General features: G+C 37.2%; 1 protein-coding gene across 10 annotated transcripts in view; it reads left to right on the forward strand.

The window, feature by feature from the left end:
- Positions 1–2,786, forward strand: part of tbc1d4 (TBC1 domain family, member 4) — a 40,596-nt gene extending 37,810 nt beyond the window's left edge. For all 10 annotated transcript variants that reach the window (XM_051118798.1, XM_051118800.1, XM_051118799.1 and 7 more), the window contains one exon: positions 703–2,786. In XM_051118798.1, the coding sequence (XP_050974755.1) occupies positions 703–936 (234 nt within the window). In that variant the 3' untranslated portion in view covers positions 937–2,786. The remainder of the gene's footprint in view (positions 1–702) is intronic.
- The last annotated feature ends 14,652 nt before the right edge of the window (positions 2,787–17,438 follow it).

Here is a 17,438-nt window from a genome sequence, read left to right on the forward strand (position 1 = left end):
AAAATATCATTTTAGCAAAGTACATTTTAAAATGTTTTAGTGTTTCAGCTTAAATTTGTTCACATTTACTTATAAACATTTCAAATTTTTTTTTTTTTTTTAAAGGTTTTGTTTGTCTAATATATATATTGTATTTCTACAGCTTTTAGTTACAGAAAATAATTTTCATTATATTTTTACACTGATCAGCTATGATTTTTAACATTTCCTTGACTGAAACTAAAAATATTCTATAAGTTTTCATACCCTTTTCTGGCACACTTGAAATTTAGCTCAGAAGCATTCATATCACTTGTAGATGTTACTATACTTCGAGTGGAGTTAATCTGTGGCATATTTATAATATTAAAAAGTCAACATTGATAATAATAAGAAATGTTTCTTAAGCACCAAATCAGCAAATAAGAATGATTTCTGAAGAATCATGTGACACTGAAGACTGGAGTAATGGCTGGTAAAAATTCACCTGTGCCATCACTAGAATAAATAACATTCTAAAATGTATTAAAATAGAAAACGGTTAATTTAAATTGTAATAATATTTCAAAATATGACTGTATTCTAATCAAATATATGCAGCCTTAAATGTTTTACCAACCTCAAACTACCTCAACAGTAGTATATATGGTCACATGACAAAAACTGACCATAGTTTCCTAAGAAGTTCCCTTTATCAGTTTCCTTTGGCTTTCTTATTAACAGGCGGCTCGTTTGAAGATTCAGACATTGGAGAGCAGCGTGGAGAGCTTCCTGTCACGCGAGAGCAAGATGAAGCACCTGATCCGTTCTCTGGAACAGGAGAAAGCTTCCTACCAAAAGACCATCGAGCGCATGCGTAGCAGTTTGCCATCAGATGCCGTGGCTGATGTGGAGATGACCCAACTCAAATCCAGCACCAACGGGAAAGCCAAAGAAACTGCCTGCAAAAAGCCTTGAATTACCGTCCTGCCGACTGATGCATCATCGGTAGAGACTTAGCCAGCTTCTTCCTCTTTTGTGTTCCCATCGTGCTTCACTTATGATGTCCTAATTGAGAACCAAGGGAACGTTTGACGCCTTGCAGCCGCACAAAACTTGAAAACAATATGAAAGTGTTTTCTTTCCAAAGAGCAGCACAACTAGTGCATTAATGACTTTACACTCACTGTGAGGGTTTTTTTTTGACCTGGGCTTCCAAACCAGGTGTTTGGAGGAAACCAAATATTTACCAGGTCGACCTTTTGCTGAAAGTGCTTCACCTAAAGTGCAGGCAGGAAGTGAAACCATCTGCTGCTGGGTTTCCTCTGCAACTTACAAACAGTCCTGCTGTCCAGACTTCCCAATTTGATCTTACAGACTTCAAATGAAGAGTAACTCATCTTCAAATCATCATCTTTGATATTGCACAGTATTCTGTGTGTGCGATGAAGAAGTGTGCCTGTTGGATACCATGCCGTAAAATTGTACGTGTGCAGTCTTTCAAAAGCAGTGTATAATAGTCGCCATGGGCATGAAAAAATAAATCCCACAGTCCTTTGGGGATTTTAACATTGTTTGGGTTTGTTTTCAAATGATCACTTGTTTTTTTTTGTGTAATGCCAACTGTATTTGACATCTGCGCAAATATTTTTGTAGTGTATAAGAGTCCAGAGGTCTTGACTTGTGTCGAAATATTCCTCTGTGTCATGGAGAGCGGCTCACAAAACGTCTGTTATGATGTTGAGAATCTGTCAGAACATATCAAAAACTATCAAATGCTAAAGCATTGTATTTCATTCATTTTTTGCTCAAAAATTTGTATGTTAGTTACAAGAAAAAAAGACAGATGAGGCATTGGTTTAAACCACCTGTTGTTCTTGATGGTGGCCAAATATGATTGTACATATACAGTAACAAGCATGACACTGTATTGGTCACTCATCTAACCATATGAATGTGAACCTAAAGCAGGAATATCTACTTGAACACTCATTCTTGTTTGTCTACATTTGTCTTGATCAGAAACTGCCTCGTTTTGACAGTTTAATGAATGAATCACAATTGTAGTAAGATGATAAAACTCTAATGGAAGTGTTGGTAAATGTAAACAAGAGCTTTTTTGTGCGATTCTATGTTTGTGTGAACATATTATTTCAAAAAGTGACATTGAGAAGTGTTAGTGCTGGGCTGGTGGGGGTTACCAGTGCCGTAAATATTTCGTCTGATCAACTTTCTTCTAGGTATTGATTGTTTTTGGATCATTCATTATTTTTTTTTTCTTTTTTCAGAAAATGCAAATTGAAAAGACTTATATCTTTGGAAAGAGTGATGTGGGCATGTTTAATCAAGGGCTGAAAATACATTACCTGTTCAGTGGAGGTACTTTCTAGCAATACTCCTGCACCATAGTGTAACAATGTGAAGGACGGGGGAGAAATAATTCATTGTGCAAGAACAAGGTCACATTTTCCATCTTTTCACTCAACGCTGTATTAAAACAGAGTGTCTTCATACAAAAAAAGACATAATTGAATAATGTGTTTGATACATCAGTCATTCTTTTTCATACTTTATGTTCAATGTGCCAAAACTTGATTATGATGATCACGTTTCCATTGTCACATGCAACCGCTACTTCTCAACGCCTCATAAAGATGTTGAGTTTTGTTGAACTACATTTATTTCAGATGCACTTTCGTTTGCAATAAATCGTTGGTCATCGTTGAAAGTGTGTGTGCTGTGTGCTGACAATATGTCTTGATTGTTTCTTTTGATTTTTGAGTTGTCAGTCCTCCATACTCCATTAAAATCAACTTTTTATACCTCAATTTGTGTTTATTGTTATTAGTGGTTCTTGCCAAGGTAACCATTCTGTAAACTTACACTGGAGAAAGGACTCAAGCCATAATGGTGGACCCAGTAAGCAAACACCCTAGCAACCACATTGCAATATATGCACTCAGAATACCCACTTAGAACATCATAGCAGCAATGCAAATTTTTGTTTGTAAAAATGTAGGTTTTTATGTAACTAAACTCAATAAGAGATCAAAAGTTTACATACACCTTGCAGGATCTGCAAAATGTTATTTTACCTAAATAAGAAGGATCATACAAAATGCATTTAATTTTTTTATTTAGTACTGACCTGAATAAGATATTTCACATAAGAGATGTTTACATATTGTCCACAAGAGAAAATAATAGATGAATTTATAAAAAATGACCCTGTTTTAAAGTTTACATACACTAGATTTTTAAAACTGTGTTGTTACCTGAATAATCCAAAACTGTGTTTTTTGTTTAGCTGTTCATGAGTCTCTTGTTTGTGCTGAACAGTTAAACTGCCCGCTGTTCTTCAGAAAATTCTTTCAGGTCACACAAATTCTTTGGTTTTTCAGCATTTTTGTGTATTTGAACCCTTTTCAACAATGACTGTTTGATTTTTAGTTCCATCTTTCCACACTGAGGGACTCAGTTGCAACTATTATGCAACTATTACAGAAGGTAACACTCACTGATGCTTCAGAAGGAAACAATGCGTTCAGAGCTGGGGGGTTAAACTTCTTGAATTTGAAGATCAGGGTAAATTTAACTTTAAATTAAAAAATTAACCATCTTCTAAGTATCTTCTGTAGCTTCTGAAGGGCAGTACTAAATGAAATAAATATGACATTTAGGCAAAATAAGAAAAATGTACACATCTTCATTCTTTTCAAAAGTTCACAACCCCTGGATCTTAATGCATAGTTTTTCCTTCTGGAGCATCACTGAGCGTATGAACCTTCTGTAATAGTTGCATATGAATGAATCCCTCAGTTGTCCTCAGTGTGAAAAGTTGGATGTCAAAATCATATAGTCATTGTTGGAAAGAGTCCAAATACACAAAAATGCTGAAAAACCCCCAAAATTGTGGGAACAGCACGAAGTTAACTGTTCAGGACAAACAAGGGACTCATGAACAACTATCACTTCACAAAAAAGTGTTTATGTCTTTCTTTCTTCAGTCGTAAAGAAATTATGTTTTTTGAGGAAAACATTTCAGCATTTTTCTCCATATAATGGACTGATATGGTGCCCCGATTTTGAACTTCCAAAATGCAGTTTAAATGCGGCTTCAAACGATCCCAAATGCAGTTGTAAACGATCCAAGCCGAGAAAGAAGGGTCTTATCAAGCATAACGATCGGTTATTTTAATAAAAATAATACAATTTATACACTTTTTAATGCTAAACGCTCATCTTGTCTCGCTCTGCCTGGACTGTTTTTGTTCCGGTTCATGACAGTTAGGGTATGTCGAAAAACTCCCATCTCATGTTCTCCCTCAACTTCATAATACATTGTATTATGGGATGCATGGACATCTGCCTATAACATTGTAAAATATCAGTCATACCGGTCAAATACAGATATATATTTAGGGCTGGTAAGATATGAGTGTGCTCTGTACGTTTGGACTATCTAACAATTGAGAAAAACGATAAAGTGACATTTAAGTGGCATTATTTTATTAATTCATTAATTTATTTTACATTTTTTAAAGTTTTTATTTCCAGATTTACAACCTCACTGTATCTGTTGAATATTTCTATGAATATGAAATTCTATGTCAGCGCATTTTGCATTATAGTTTGAGGCTCAAAAAAATACATACAATGGCAGGAGCACCAGTATCTCTTTAAGACCTAAAAATGATGACATACTTGAGCCAGTTTGCATTTTCTTCACTGTCCGGTAAACAGAGCCTCCTACAAACAGTGCTTGAATTTGAAATTGAGCCCTATGGTTGTTCCCTTTACCGGAGGCTGTTAAACAGCAGGTCTGAGACTCCAGTCGTGGAGAGCTGGCTGTGCTTCTCCTTTATCTCAAGGCTAGTATTGGTTTGTAATACCACCACTATTTTGTGATGTAAATTTCACGCTTTTATAATGTTGCCATTGCAAACATGTAATACAAGACAGCCTGAAGATGTTTTTGGTTTAGTGAAGTCAACAGGACTGCACATTTCATTGATTGCTCTCTGAGGTGATGTTTGAAAGTCAGTAGTGAATTAAAAGGTTGCCGTTATGTGCCCTGTTGTTATTAATACATATTCAGAGGAGAAATAAAGAAGTTCTGCTGGATTACTACGGTACGGGAGAGCAGGAATAATTGTAATGCACAATAAATAAATACTCTCAGCTGCTGTATCAGACACAACAATTCAGCCCTGAATTTTCTTCTGAAAGAATTAACAGTTTTATTTACATTATACATGGATATTTTTTAAAACATGAGTTTGAGATATGTATAGTAAAACCTTTTTTTTAGGGTCATAATTTAATTTCATTACATTAAATTGTATCATATTCATTTTAATTTATTTAATACATGTTTTCATTAAATCATATTTAACGTTATGTTGAACACTTATTTCTACTTCAGAATTTCCAGTTTAACTGGATCTCATATATTGAACAAACAGTAATAATTCATTATTATAGGTTTTACAAGTATTTATAAAGGGACAGTAAAGAAACATAAAGCATCTCAGGCATCTAGACATTTTTTTTAAAATAACTTTTTACAATTACTTTTTTAGACATATTATACATGTTTAAACTAGAAAGGACTGTTAATATATCAAAGGTATAAATTTGATAGAAAATTTCAAAGATTTCACCTAAAAAAATTCTGAGAAAATAAGTGTTAGGCTGACCTGTGAAAGTGTAATAAAAATCTGGATGGATTGTGTTCGGCCTGACAAATGTCTATGCTTATGCAAAAGAGCGTCAGTCCTTTCACAACCACATTACTCAGAAGAATTGCAATTTTTGGCACAGAAAGTGGTGATATGTAGTCTTACAAGATAGATGGGAAGTTAAGCCCAATTTTCCTGCAGGGAGTAGACAATGAGTCATTGGACCAGATGTAGGACCAGCTGAGAGATGGAGACAGCGCATTACCCACCCTTCGTTACGATAAACCTCCTTTTGATGGCGAGAGGATGCAAAAATACCACACTTGGAGCGTTGTCAGAGCTTATCTCTCTCTATGAACAAAAGGCAGCATTCCGTATGTGTTCCCTGGTGAGGGCGTTTCCTGTGGAGGGGAAATGCCTGGACGGATCGTGGAAGTCAGTAGGGGATTGGCGCACAGAGTGCTTCCTCTGCACAACCTTATCGGTGCTTTTTGTTTAATACCATGTCCATCCTCCCTCTCATAGAGATGCACAATAAAGGGCCTCATGTCAAAGGGTGATGGAGTGCTACAAAATACTAGCCATCAAACCACTTTGTTCAAGGCATGTTTTCACTCCTCTTGTGAGAACAGATTTCCCGATTAAACAAAAGAAGATATTTTGAGAAATGTTGCCCATATAATGAAAAAGGTGGAAATAGGGATTGTTTACAACTGCATTTGGGATCGTTTGAAGCCGCATTTAAACTACATTTTGGAAGTTCAGACGGGGGGCACCACTGATGTCCACTATATGGAGAAAAATGCTGAAATGTTTTCCTCAAAAAACATAATTTCTTTACGACTGAAAAAAGAAAGACATGAACATCTTGGATGACAAGGGGGTGAGTACATTATCCGTAAATTTTTGTTCTAGAAGTGGACTTCTCCTTTAAATGAACCCCATGAACCCCCTATATCAACTGCAAAGCAAGATGCTAAAACTATTCAGAACATCCTACAAACTACACAGCAACATACTAAACACCACCCAGAGCCCCTGGCTACCACATAACAACATGCTAAAAGTCAACCAAAACCCTATTTAGGCTATAGCAAGTGCAGAGCAACAAACTCAAAACCACTAAGAACAGCCTAGCGGCCATGTAGCAATGGCCTAGCAAACACCCACAACCCCTCTGTGACTTTTGAACAGGTAAGCACTTTTTATCTTCTATTTTTATGTTGTTCAGACTCACTGGGTTTGAACTTTCTTTTTTGGCAATATCCTGCATTCTTAAATCAGATTTCCTTTCAAATGCTGGGCCTGTATATTGCTTTATTGTGGTTATTTATTAGCTTGCCTTATTCGTGGCTGTACACAGTGCAGGAATAATGATTCCAGCATTCATGGTCATTTTTCAAATATGAGCTACATTTTGAACAGTTTGAAGACTTCAGCATTGTCTTATAATTGCTTAATGATTATGTGAACATAGCAATCTCAGTTCCAACTATAGATTAATTTTTCTAGGGTTTTTCACTCTTAGTTAAAGGATTAGTTCACTTCTAGAATTTTTCTGATAATTTATAATTATATCCAAGATGTTCATGTCTTTCTTTCTTGAGTCGAAAAGAAATTACGGTTTTTGAGGAAAACATTCCAGGATTTTTCTCCATATTCAATAGGGATCAATGGGTTGAAGGTCCAAATTGCAGTTTCAGTGCAGCTTCAAAGGGCTATACACGATCCCAGCCGAGGAATAAGGGTCTTATCTAGCGAAACAATCCATCATTGAAAAAAAAAAGTTATATACTTTTTAAACACAAATGCTCATCTTGCATTAGCTCTGCAATGCGCATATACGACTTCACACATTATGTAATTACGTTGGAAAGGTCAGACGCTTTTGGTTCTTCGTCTGTGTACTTCAACAGAACTTCAACTCCAACTCCAAGTTACTCCAAAATATGGGCCTCATTCATGAAACAGGAGCAGAACGAACTTGTGTGTAAACCGCTCTTAAAGCCATTCTGATGTAAACTTCTGAATTCATGAAAATGTTTGTATTTTCAAAATGTCAAAATGTGCGTAAAATGTTCTGTGTTCTTTTTTTTTTAGCTATCTGATGACACTGAATTTTGATGCACTGCCATAATAAATACAAGTTCATTTGCCCCTCTTTTTTATTTATTTATTTATTTATTTTTTTATAGCTGAGTTGATAATTGTAAACACTGCGCTCGTCACTGTCACTATTTAGACAGCCATAAATAGAGGAGAATATTTATATTAGAGGAGAATATTTTATATTTAGTAAAATTCTTAAAAATGAAATGCTAGTAATACGCTGCTGCCGTAGATATCCTAACCTAAATCATAACAACCAAAGCACCTCAGCTGGAAGAACGCTGTTCCACCAATTTTTTTGCATCTGGCTAAAAACTCTTTGGTCTACACATGTTAATGAAACATTTATTGTTAGGCATATGGCCTATTAATCTTTTTTTTTTTTTTTTTACTTATGCAATATACTGGAGCCAAACCTGAGAAAGTAGACCAGATATTCCATTGCGTTCCTAGACATGCATTTTGCGTAGCTGTAATTCATAGGCGGGGACTATGCTAATTGTGAATAAGCGTGCATGTGCGCCATGTTTACGAATGATTGGAATTCATTAACATACACATGTTTAAAGATCAAATCGGACGTTTACAAAGCGTTTGTGAATCCAGAGGAGAGTTTTCGGGAAGGTCTGTTTTACACGCAAAGTACTCCAAAATTACTCATATATTTACGCAAGTTTCATGAATGAGGCCCAATGTGTGTACCACCACTTTTTGACATTTTCCCTCAAACACTAAAGCAACTGTTTATACAAAACTCTCTGTTTCTGCGACTGTCCTATGTGTTGTGAAGCATCTAGGGATAAAATTGTCGCTTCTAAATTACAAGTGTGAAACTTTTTTTTACCCAGGGGTAAAAGCAGATTTTACAATGACGATAAGGGTTAAAGGGTGGTACTCTTGTGAACATGTGGCGGAGACTGACACAGAAGAGAAGAAATTGGTGATTAAAGATCATTATTTTTGTTTTCTTTGTGCACAAAGTATTCTCAAAGCTTCTCATGTTCTTACTACCTTTCTGAGCCTTGAATGTGGTAGTACCATTGCTGTCTATGCAGCATCTCAGATTTCATCAAAAATAATTTAATTTGTGTTTTGAAGATGAACAAAGGTCTTACGGGTTTGGAACAACTTGAGGGTGAGTAATTAATGACAGAATTTTCATTTTTGGATTAACTGTGCCTTTAAGCACAGTGTGAAAAACCCCTTTTGTGTCTGTGTTAAAATAAAACATTAATTTTTTGTAATGTAATATTTTCATAATGCAGTCAAAATGTTATAACGCAATATTCTTGTGAAAACAACAGATTTCTCAGCTTGAATTTAAACCCTTGATAATCTGCTGCAAGCTCCTATTCATTTTTGAGTACAACGCCTGCATCTCAACAGCTATGGGCAGAACTAAGTCTCCTGCTTGATATTTTTTTCAATAATGCGTTACACTCAGATGTGTCTTCAATGAAAAAACACCTATTTATTAAGTATGTTGTTTGTGTGTCTACATGCACACCGATAGGAGTGGTGGCTCTGAATTTGGGGGTCGTGCTGTGTTTGGAAATTGTACACAGAGGCCAGGTGACAGAGTTGTGCAGACAGCTGCAGGGGGCCAGCGCTACCGAGACGCAGGTGTACCGTGTCTGGCCTTGAGAGCGAGGTAAAGTCTGCCTGTATCCCAGAGGGCCTCGTCCCCACTTCCCCATTCAACCTACACCAACTCTAATATTGCCATATACTCTATCTTCTATGCACAGATGCTGCATGCTATTAAAACATCATACAGATATGCATCTGTCCATTTATTTAGGTATACATTTTATATATCTGTCAGGAATCTCCAGAAGCTCATTACATTATCAGTACGGGCATTTCACAGTCCCAGCACATTTTAGAAGCAGAAGACAGATGCTCAAACACAAAGAGAAGCCCTCCTTGATATGTATCACAGCAGACAATGTGTTTTTTGAATGCAATCAGTGTTTATCCTAGTGTACCTGTCAAGGCTTCTTTCCTGCCTGGAGGCCATTTGCAAGCCACACTTCCACTTTCATCCCCCAGCTGCCGGGCGAACGTGCAGCTAATCCCAAAAGACCGGCTGCAACGTCCCCGGGAAAATCACTGGGTTTACCTGATCCAGCACTGAATTAATCTCCTTCCCCTTTGGGAGGGGAACAAAGCACAGTTTGGTCCAGGAGGGACGGTGAGAGCGAGGAGGGAGGTTCCATGCACGTCCTCGGCATAGCACAACGCTTACACCCCCTCCCAGCTGGTGCTGCCTGTGCCATCATGTATCACATCTCCAAAAAAATGCTGCTTTTAGCTATTTTGCTTATCTCTTTATTATTTTTTGTAGAGGAAGCTCACTCTTCAAAGGCCACAGGATGAGCATTTTGGGTTTACTGTGGAAAATAAGTAGTGTAGTAAATCGATGAGAAGTACATCAAAATAATAATTACCTGAATCCTTCATTTCTTTTTTCCTCTCTGCTGCAGTATATACATTTATATGAATAAGTATATCTTTACTTTTTTTTTTTTTAAGAAAATGACTGATCGTTTCACCAGATAAGACCCTTATTCCTGGCTTTTGAAGCTGCACTGAAAATGCAGTTTGGACCTTCAACCTGCTGGCCACCATTGGAGTCCACTTTATGGAGAAAAATCCTAGAATGTTTTCCTTAAAAAACATTATTTCTTTGACACTGAAGAAAGAAAGACATAAACATCCTTGATGACATGGGGCTGAGTAAATTACCAGGAAATTTTTATTCTGGAAGTGAACTACTCCTTTAAGTACCACAGTTATAATTAGGAAAAATGCACTTTTTCAGCTAGTACATTAGTAATATATTTTTAATGAAACAGGATTATATAAAAATCTACTAAGATTATACTAATTTTGAAAGCATTCAATGCACACTTTTAAGAAATACACTTATAAAACTCATGTGGTAGTATAGTATATACTTTATTTCAATGCACTTAAATCATTTTAAGTATTAGTGCTATTTAGTATACTTTTTCAAGTACTACTGAATTAGAAATATACTTTTAATTAGTGTATTATAGTGTATAACTTTAACTATAACTATAATTTGTATTCCTCAGATTTCCTCCAATAATCAGAAGAAAAGATGTGATTCCACAAAGTCCGTCTGGGTCTGATTATAAGTAGGGAAAAATATAGGTATGCCTTCAGTCATAAATCTCACTGTTTATTAGGGATAAAAACATATGATACATGTAGGCTTGGCAACATATATGTTTTTACACTGACATCAGCAATAACCTTCATGACCTCATCCTAATGAAAATCAATTTTGGAGCTGAGGTAAGTTTTCATGACAAATGTGACTTGATCCCAAAAGACAGACATGGAATATTCTTTCTACTCCCTTTTAAATCAAATTATCCTTTCTCCAAACCAGATCAAGACCCATTGTTTACATAGACAAAAGCAAAAAAGAAAGAAGCATGTTTTCTTAGCAAAAAATCCTGCTTTGACAACCTTTGAGGGAGGAGGTCAACTCTTGGGACTATCAGTGAGGGGTGTATGGGTGTGAAGCTACGCTGACTTCATAGATACATCCTCAACAGAGTGGCGGTGGGCAGAAAGAGAAAGAACTGGCTTAAACCACACTCTTCTGACGTCTGTGATGACCTCAGTGAAAACAGTGCGATGTGCGGAGACACTCTCCATCAGCAAAGCAAACATTCGACTGGGGGCTGCTCTTGTGTGCCTTTGGATGGGCGAACGGCTGCCAAATATTTGTTGTTCTGCCCTGTTTCTTTCTACATGGGCCCAGCCACTGCTGATAGACTGTTGCTCATCTCCCACGTCGCATGTCTGGATTGAACTTTGCCTTGGGAGGAGCAGTGCTAAAAGCCTGTTTTGAAGTCCTTTGAGTCCATCTGTTTGAAAACAAGGTGCAACTATCGTGCAGACAAACTCGTACAAGCTCTGCTGAGCAGACAACATCGTAAAGGAGTGCAACTATGGACGCACCCTCAATTAATTTCACAACCCACCTACTTCTCATAGCGCTGACACCACACCCTTCGAACTAATAACAAGCCGCCTCCACCCTTACACCACAACTCACCAGCTCTCGTCATGCTCACACAAACACCTCATATCTCACACTTTTTGGTGCCGTTAAGATAATTGGAGTTTCTGTGTAGAGAGGCTGAACTTTCCAGATGAGGTTTCTAGAGAAAGCACTGAGGCGTAATGGTCAGGCTCACTTAGGTTTCACATAGCTGGCTAAGAGCCCATGAGCTTGCTCTATCTTCCCCTCACTCTGTTTATCTTTATTTGGCTCTCTCACTGCCTCCACCCCAGACCAGTTACTTCCTGTTTCTGAAGGAGGAACCAGTGCCATCAACCACTATTTATAAGAGGGATGAAAGAGGTGGTCTATGGGATATTAAGTGGTGAAAAGAACAAGGGTAAATGCCCTCCAAGTAGGGTTGAGTGTTGTTATACATTTCTTGACTAAATTTCGATTCACAAGTTCTTGATTTGAATTCCGATTCATGTAGTTATATTTAAGTTGCAGTGTGCATTTTGCTTAAAGGAGTAGTCTACTTCCAGAACAACAATTTACAGAAAATGTACTCACTCCCTTGTCATCAAAGCTGTTCATGTCTTTCATTCTTCAGTTGTATAGGAATTATGATTTTTGAGGAAAACATTTGAGGATTTCTCTCCATATAATGGACTTCTGTGGTGCTGCTGACTTTGAACTTCCAAAATGCAGTTTAAATACAACTTCAAAGGGCTCTAAATGATCCCAACCGAGGTCTTATATAGCGATACAATGTTATTTTCTAAAAAAATGTACAATTTAAATACTTTTTAACGTAAAATGCTTGTCTTATCTAGCTCTGCGTAAACTCTGTGTATTCCGGTTCATGACAGTTAGGGTATGTCGAAAAACTCCCATCTCATTTTCTCACAACTTTAAAAGCTGTCTACATTCTGTTTTATTTATTTATTTATTTTTGTAAAGGATCATTTGACCTTCTTTGCATTTTCACTTAGTAAACACTGGGTCTGTACTTCAGCAGTGATGTAGGAGAAAATGGAGGAGAGAAGGGGATGGGAGTTTTTCGACATACCCTAACTGTCTTAAACCGGAATACACAGAGTTCATGCAGAGCTAAGACGAGCGTTTGAGGTTAAAAAGTATATAAATTGTAATTTTTTTAAAAGAAAATAACCGATTGTTTCATTAGATAAAACCCTTCTTCCTTGGCAGGGATCATTTAGGATCATCAAACTCACAGGCACTATAGAAGTTCATATATGGAGAAAATCCTGGAATGTTTTTCTCAAAAAACTTCTTTACGACTGAAGAACGAAAGACATGGACATCCGATGGCAAGGGGGTGAGTACATTATCTGTACATTTTTGTTGTGGAAGTGAACTACTCCTTTAAATAAAAAAAGACATTCTTTCTTAGCTGTTACTGAACTTGGTATATTTACTTACCTTCAAGTTGTTCCAAACCTGTATGACTTTCTTTCTTCAGTTGAACACAAAAGCAGATACTTTTAAAAATACTATGGAAGTCAAAGAGACTGAGAAAGCTCTAATTTAGGATTAGTTCACTTCCAGAATAAAAAAATCCAGAAAATGTATTTAAGCTCATATCCAAGATCTTCATGTTCATGTCAAAAAGATTTCTGAGGAAAACATTCCAAGATTTTTCTCCATATAGTGTACCTCAATGGGGATCAATGCGTTGACAGTCCAAACTGCAGTTTAAATGCAGCTTCAAAAGGCTCTACATGATCCCAGCTGAGGAATAAGGGTATTACCTAGCAAAACGATAGGTCATTTTCAAAAAAAAAAGTAAAATTTTATACACTTTTTAACCACAAATGCTCATCTTGCACTAGTTGCACTAGTAATCACGTTGGAAAGGTCACGCGTGGTTAGTTCTTGGTCTGTGTAAAAAAAGGTAGGGTTCAAAAAGGTAGGGTAGGGTGAAAAACTCGATCTCATTTTCTCCTCCAACTTCAAAATCATCCGACATCACTGTTTTTTTGTAAAGGGCATTTTGCATGTTTGCTTTGTAAACACAGGGTCAGTACTTTCACCTACGTCCAACCTGACTACGTAATGTGCGAAGTTAAACTAATGCAAGACGAGCATTTGTGGTTAAAACGTATATACATTTTAATTTTCTCTACATAATGACCAATCGTTTCACTACATTAGAACCTTATTTGTCGGCTGGGATTGTGTAGAGCCATTTGAAGCTATATTGGACCTTCAACCTATTGCTCTCCTTTGAAGTCCACTATATAGAGAAAAATCCTGGAATGTTTTCCGACTGAAGAAAGATGACGTGGGTGAGGGAAAAAAAACAAAACAAACATGACAATGTGCAAATGAAACTTAAATTTGAGTAGCAGTTGCCAACCTGAGCACTGTACTTGAGAGAATCTAATCAATGACCATTACAGTTTCTCCTCAGAAAACCTCAAACTAGTTCACGTTTCTCCAGTCTTAACATTTTTTATTCCTAACATCTACTTTGCCTTAAAAAAAGTAGAGTAACTGATATATGGAGTTTCGCCAGCAGAGTTTCTTACCTCTTGCTTCCAGTCTCCAGTCCCCAGCCTGACTAATAATTGAAAGCCTGCATGGTTTCCCTGCGCACTGGGGCTGGGCTGGGCTTTGATTCAGGCAGTGTGGGCACTGCTGCTTCATCGCTCACTGGAGAGAACCTGAAACTGCTCTCTCCCACTCCACCTAGAGAGAACTCCTTTAGCCTCTTCACAGCACTAGTGGAGGAGGGCTGATTTCCCATTGTGCTTCATTAACCTTTCCTGGATCTCATCAGCACGGATTCATGGAGGTACATTTGAAGCACGCGCTCCAATGCCATCATCGCATGAGGGAGTAGATGCGTCTCTAGATATTGTGGTGACTAACCGCAAAAAGATAAACTACGGATTAAAACCACAGATTAGACAGGCATATGCTTCCGAAGGAGGCCGGTGTGCCTCAGGTGTGGGTACTGGGCTATTTTATATTTCTCTGTAACAGCACAACAAATATGAATCAGAAACCACATAACAGATATCTTTTGTATAGACCCAAATCTAAATTATTAGAAAGCGGCAGTAAAGGTGAATAAGAGTATTGATCCAGCATCTTTAGGTATACAGACTGACACTCCATTAATACTGAGGGTGGAAAACACAGCTTATCTTCTGTCAGGCTAAGTGGGCAGATGCAATTCAAGCATTCAAATGGTAAGGAAGGATGCGGTCTAATGTGAAGATAATGCGAAGCGCATGTACAGCAGTGTGTGTCCGCAGACTTGTGTATAGAGAGAGAGCGTGTGTGTGTTGGCTTTTTTAATGAGCACATACCCCTGCCCACTGCAACACAAACGATGAGAGGCTGTCAGCCCTAGTGGACTGGGGATGTGGAAATTGAATGGAGTCTTTCAGTTCTGTTGCTCATCTCCCCTGGGGTGAGAGACTTGTTACCATGGTTATGTTGGATTCCTGCAGCTAATGGGTGGGAGTAGCGTAGCTCTGGCAACCTGGCTCCTGTCTAGGGTGGAATAGACGTGCTGAGAGCTGGGGGGTGTGGTGGCAGGACTCTAGGACATGGGAGGTCACACACTGACAGGATTGCACAAAGACACACACGGGCACTGTTAGCAGAAAAAGGAGAGAGACAATAAAATGTGAGCGATTATGCTTGCAACTTCCTGGCTACATGTGCCTCCACTGGAAGGTCTTGTATAAGAGAACCATCGATTGCAAATATAACATATAATGAAATCCTTCAAGAAAATAAATGTCAACTATATTAATTTCCTCATTATTTTCCTCCTACGTTTGACATAGAATGTCAAAAATGTGTTAGTGTTAGGAGTTAAGAACAAATTAGAGCAAACTTCTAACTTTAAGTACTAGGCCTACAACATATTTTGTGCAGTTTCATCAGTGCAAACATGTTTTAGCTAAGAAAGATGCTGCAAGGGGTGAACTGGTGTAAAATGTCTTCTCAGAATTAGTGTGAAATTACATTTTTGATGTTAATACAATGATGTAGCAACATCATGCTGAGCAATTTAAGGCTGGATTCCACTGCACAGCTTTTAAAATCCGAACAGATTTTAGCTATCATACACTTGCCGACTTTGAAAATGGTTCCAAAAAACTAATTGTTATGTTTTTAAAGTTGTTCCAACCACAACAAATTTGTGCAGAAACATGCGCCTCGTTGCTAGATGCATGACAAGCCAGTGGCCTAAAATAGTATTCTATACTGTACAAAGAAACGCAATGCACATCACTTGAATGTGTGGTGGATTGCTGTCAGATCTGAAATCATGATTTTTCTGGGGAAGCGCATACACTGAGCACCTTGTTAAGGAAAAATGGCCATCAGAGACTTGTGACTTGCACTGTTAATCAACTACCTAGCAGCCACCCAGAACTCCTAGGCAACATTTTATTTTTACTACAATACTAAATGTGAAATTAAAGTGCCCCTATTATGCCATTTAAGGTTTCTAATATTGTTTTGGGAGTCTTTTACAATAGGTTTACAATTGAGGTCAAAAGTTTACATACAGAATCTGCAAAATGTTAATTATTTTAAGTTTTTTTGTTGTTGTTGTTTAGTGATAGTTCTTTATGAGTTTCTTGTTTGTCCTGAACAGTTAAAATGCCTGCTGTTCTTCAGAAAAATCCTTTAGGTTCCACAAATTCTTTGTGTATTTGAACCCTTTCCAACAATGACTGTATGATTTTGAGATCCATCTTTTCACACTGAGGACAACTGAGGGACTCATATGCAACTATTACAGAAGGTTCAAACGCTCACTGATGCTTCAGAAGGAAACAAAATGCATTAAAAGCTGGGGGGTGTAAACTTTGAAAAAAATGAAGATGTGTACATTTTTCTTATTTTGCTTAAATATCATATTTTTTCATTTACCCTTCAGAAGCTAGAGAAGATACAGAAGACAAAATAAATTAAATTTAGTCTGATCTTTAAATTCAAAAAGTTTTCACCCCCAAGAGAGATCAGAGAGCATTTGAACCTACTGTAATAGTTGCATTTTCCCTCAGTTGTCCTCAGTATGAAAAGATGGATCTCAAAATCATTGTTGGAAAGTGTACAAGTACTCTTAAAAACCTTAAAAACCAAAGAATTTGTGGGACCTGAAGGATTTTTTCTGAAGAACAGCAGGCATTTTAACTGTTTAGGACAAACAAGGGACTCATGAACAATTATCACTAAACAAAAAAAACACGGTCATTCAGGTAACAACACAGTGTTAAGAATCAAGTGTATGTAAACATTTGAAAAGGGTCATTTTTATAAATTCAACTATTATTTTCTCTTGTGGACTATATGTAAATGTATTTTATGTGAAATATTTTATTCAGGTCAGTATGAAATAAAAAATATTTTTTTTTGCAAAATGAGATGGTCCCTCTCATTTTGCACATTCTGCAAGGTGTATGCAGACTTTTGACTTCAACTGTACATGCATGCAAAGTCAAACAATGCATTTGTTTTCTCAAAATATGCATTTAATATCACCTAATTTTTCAGCGATTCCTGAACAATTCCTTCGAAGCAGTTCAAAACTTCAGTCTCTCTAAACCCCTCCTTGGTCAGATGGCCGGTCTGTTGTGATTGGTCTACCACGT

The sequence above is a fragment of the Labeo rohita genome, chromosome 9 (assembly GCF_022985175.1).
Source record: "Labeo rohita strain BAU-BD-2019 chromosome 9, IGBB_LRoh.1.0, whole genome shotgun sequence".
NCBI classification, from domain to species: Eukaryota; Metazoa; Chordata; class Actinopteri; order Cypriniformes; family Cyprinidae; genus Labeo; species Labeo rohita.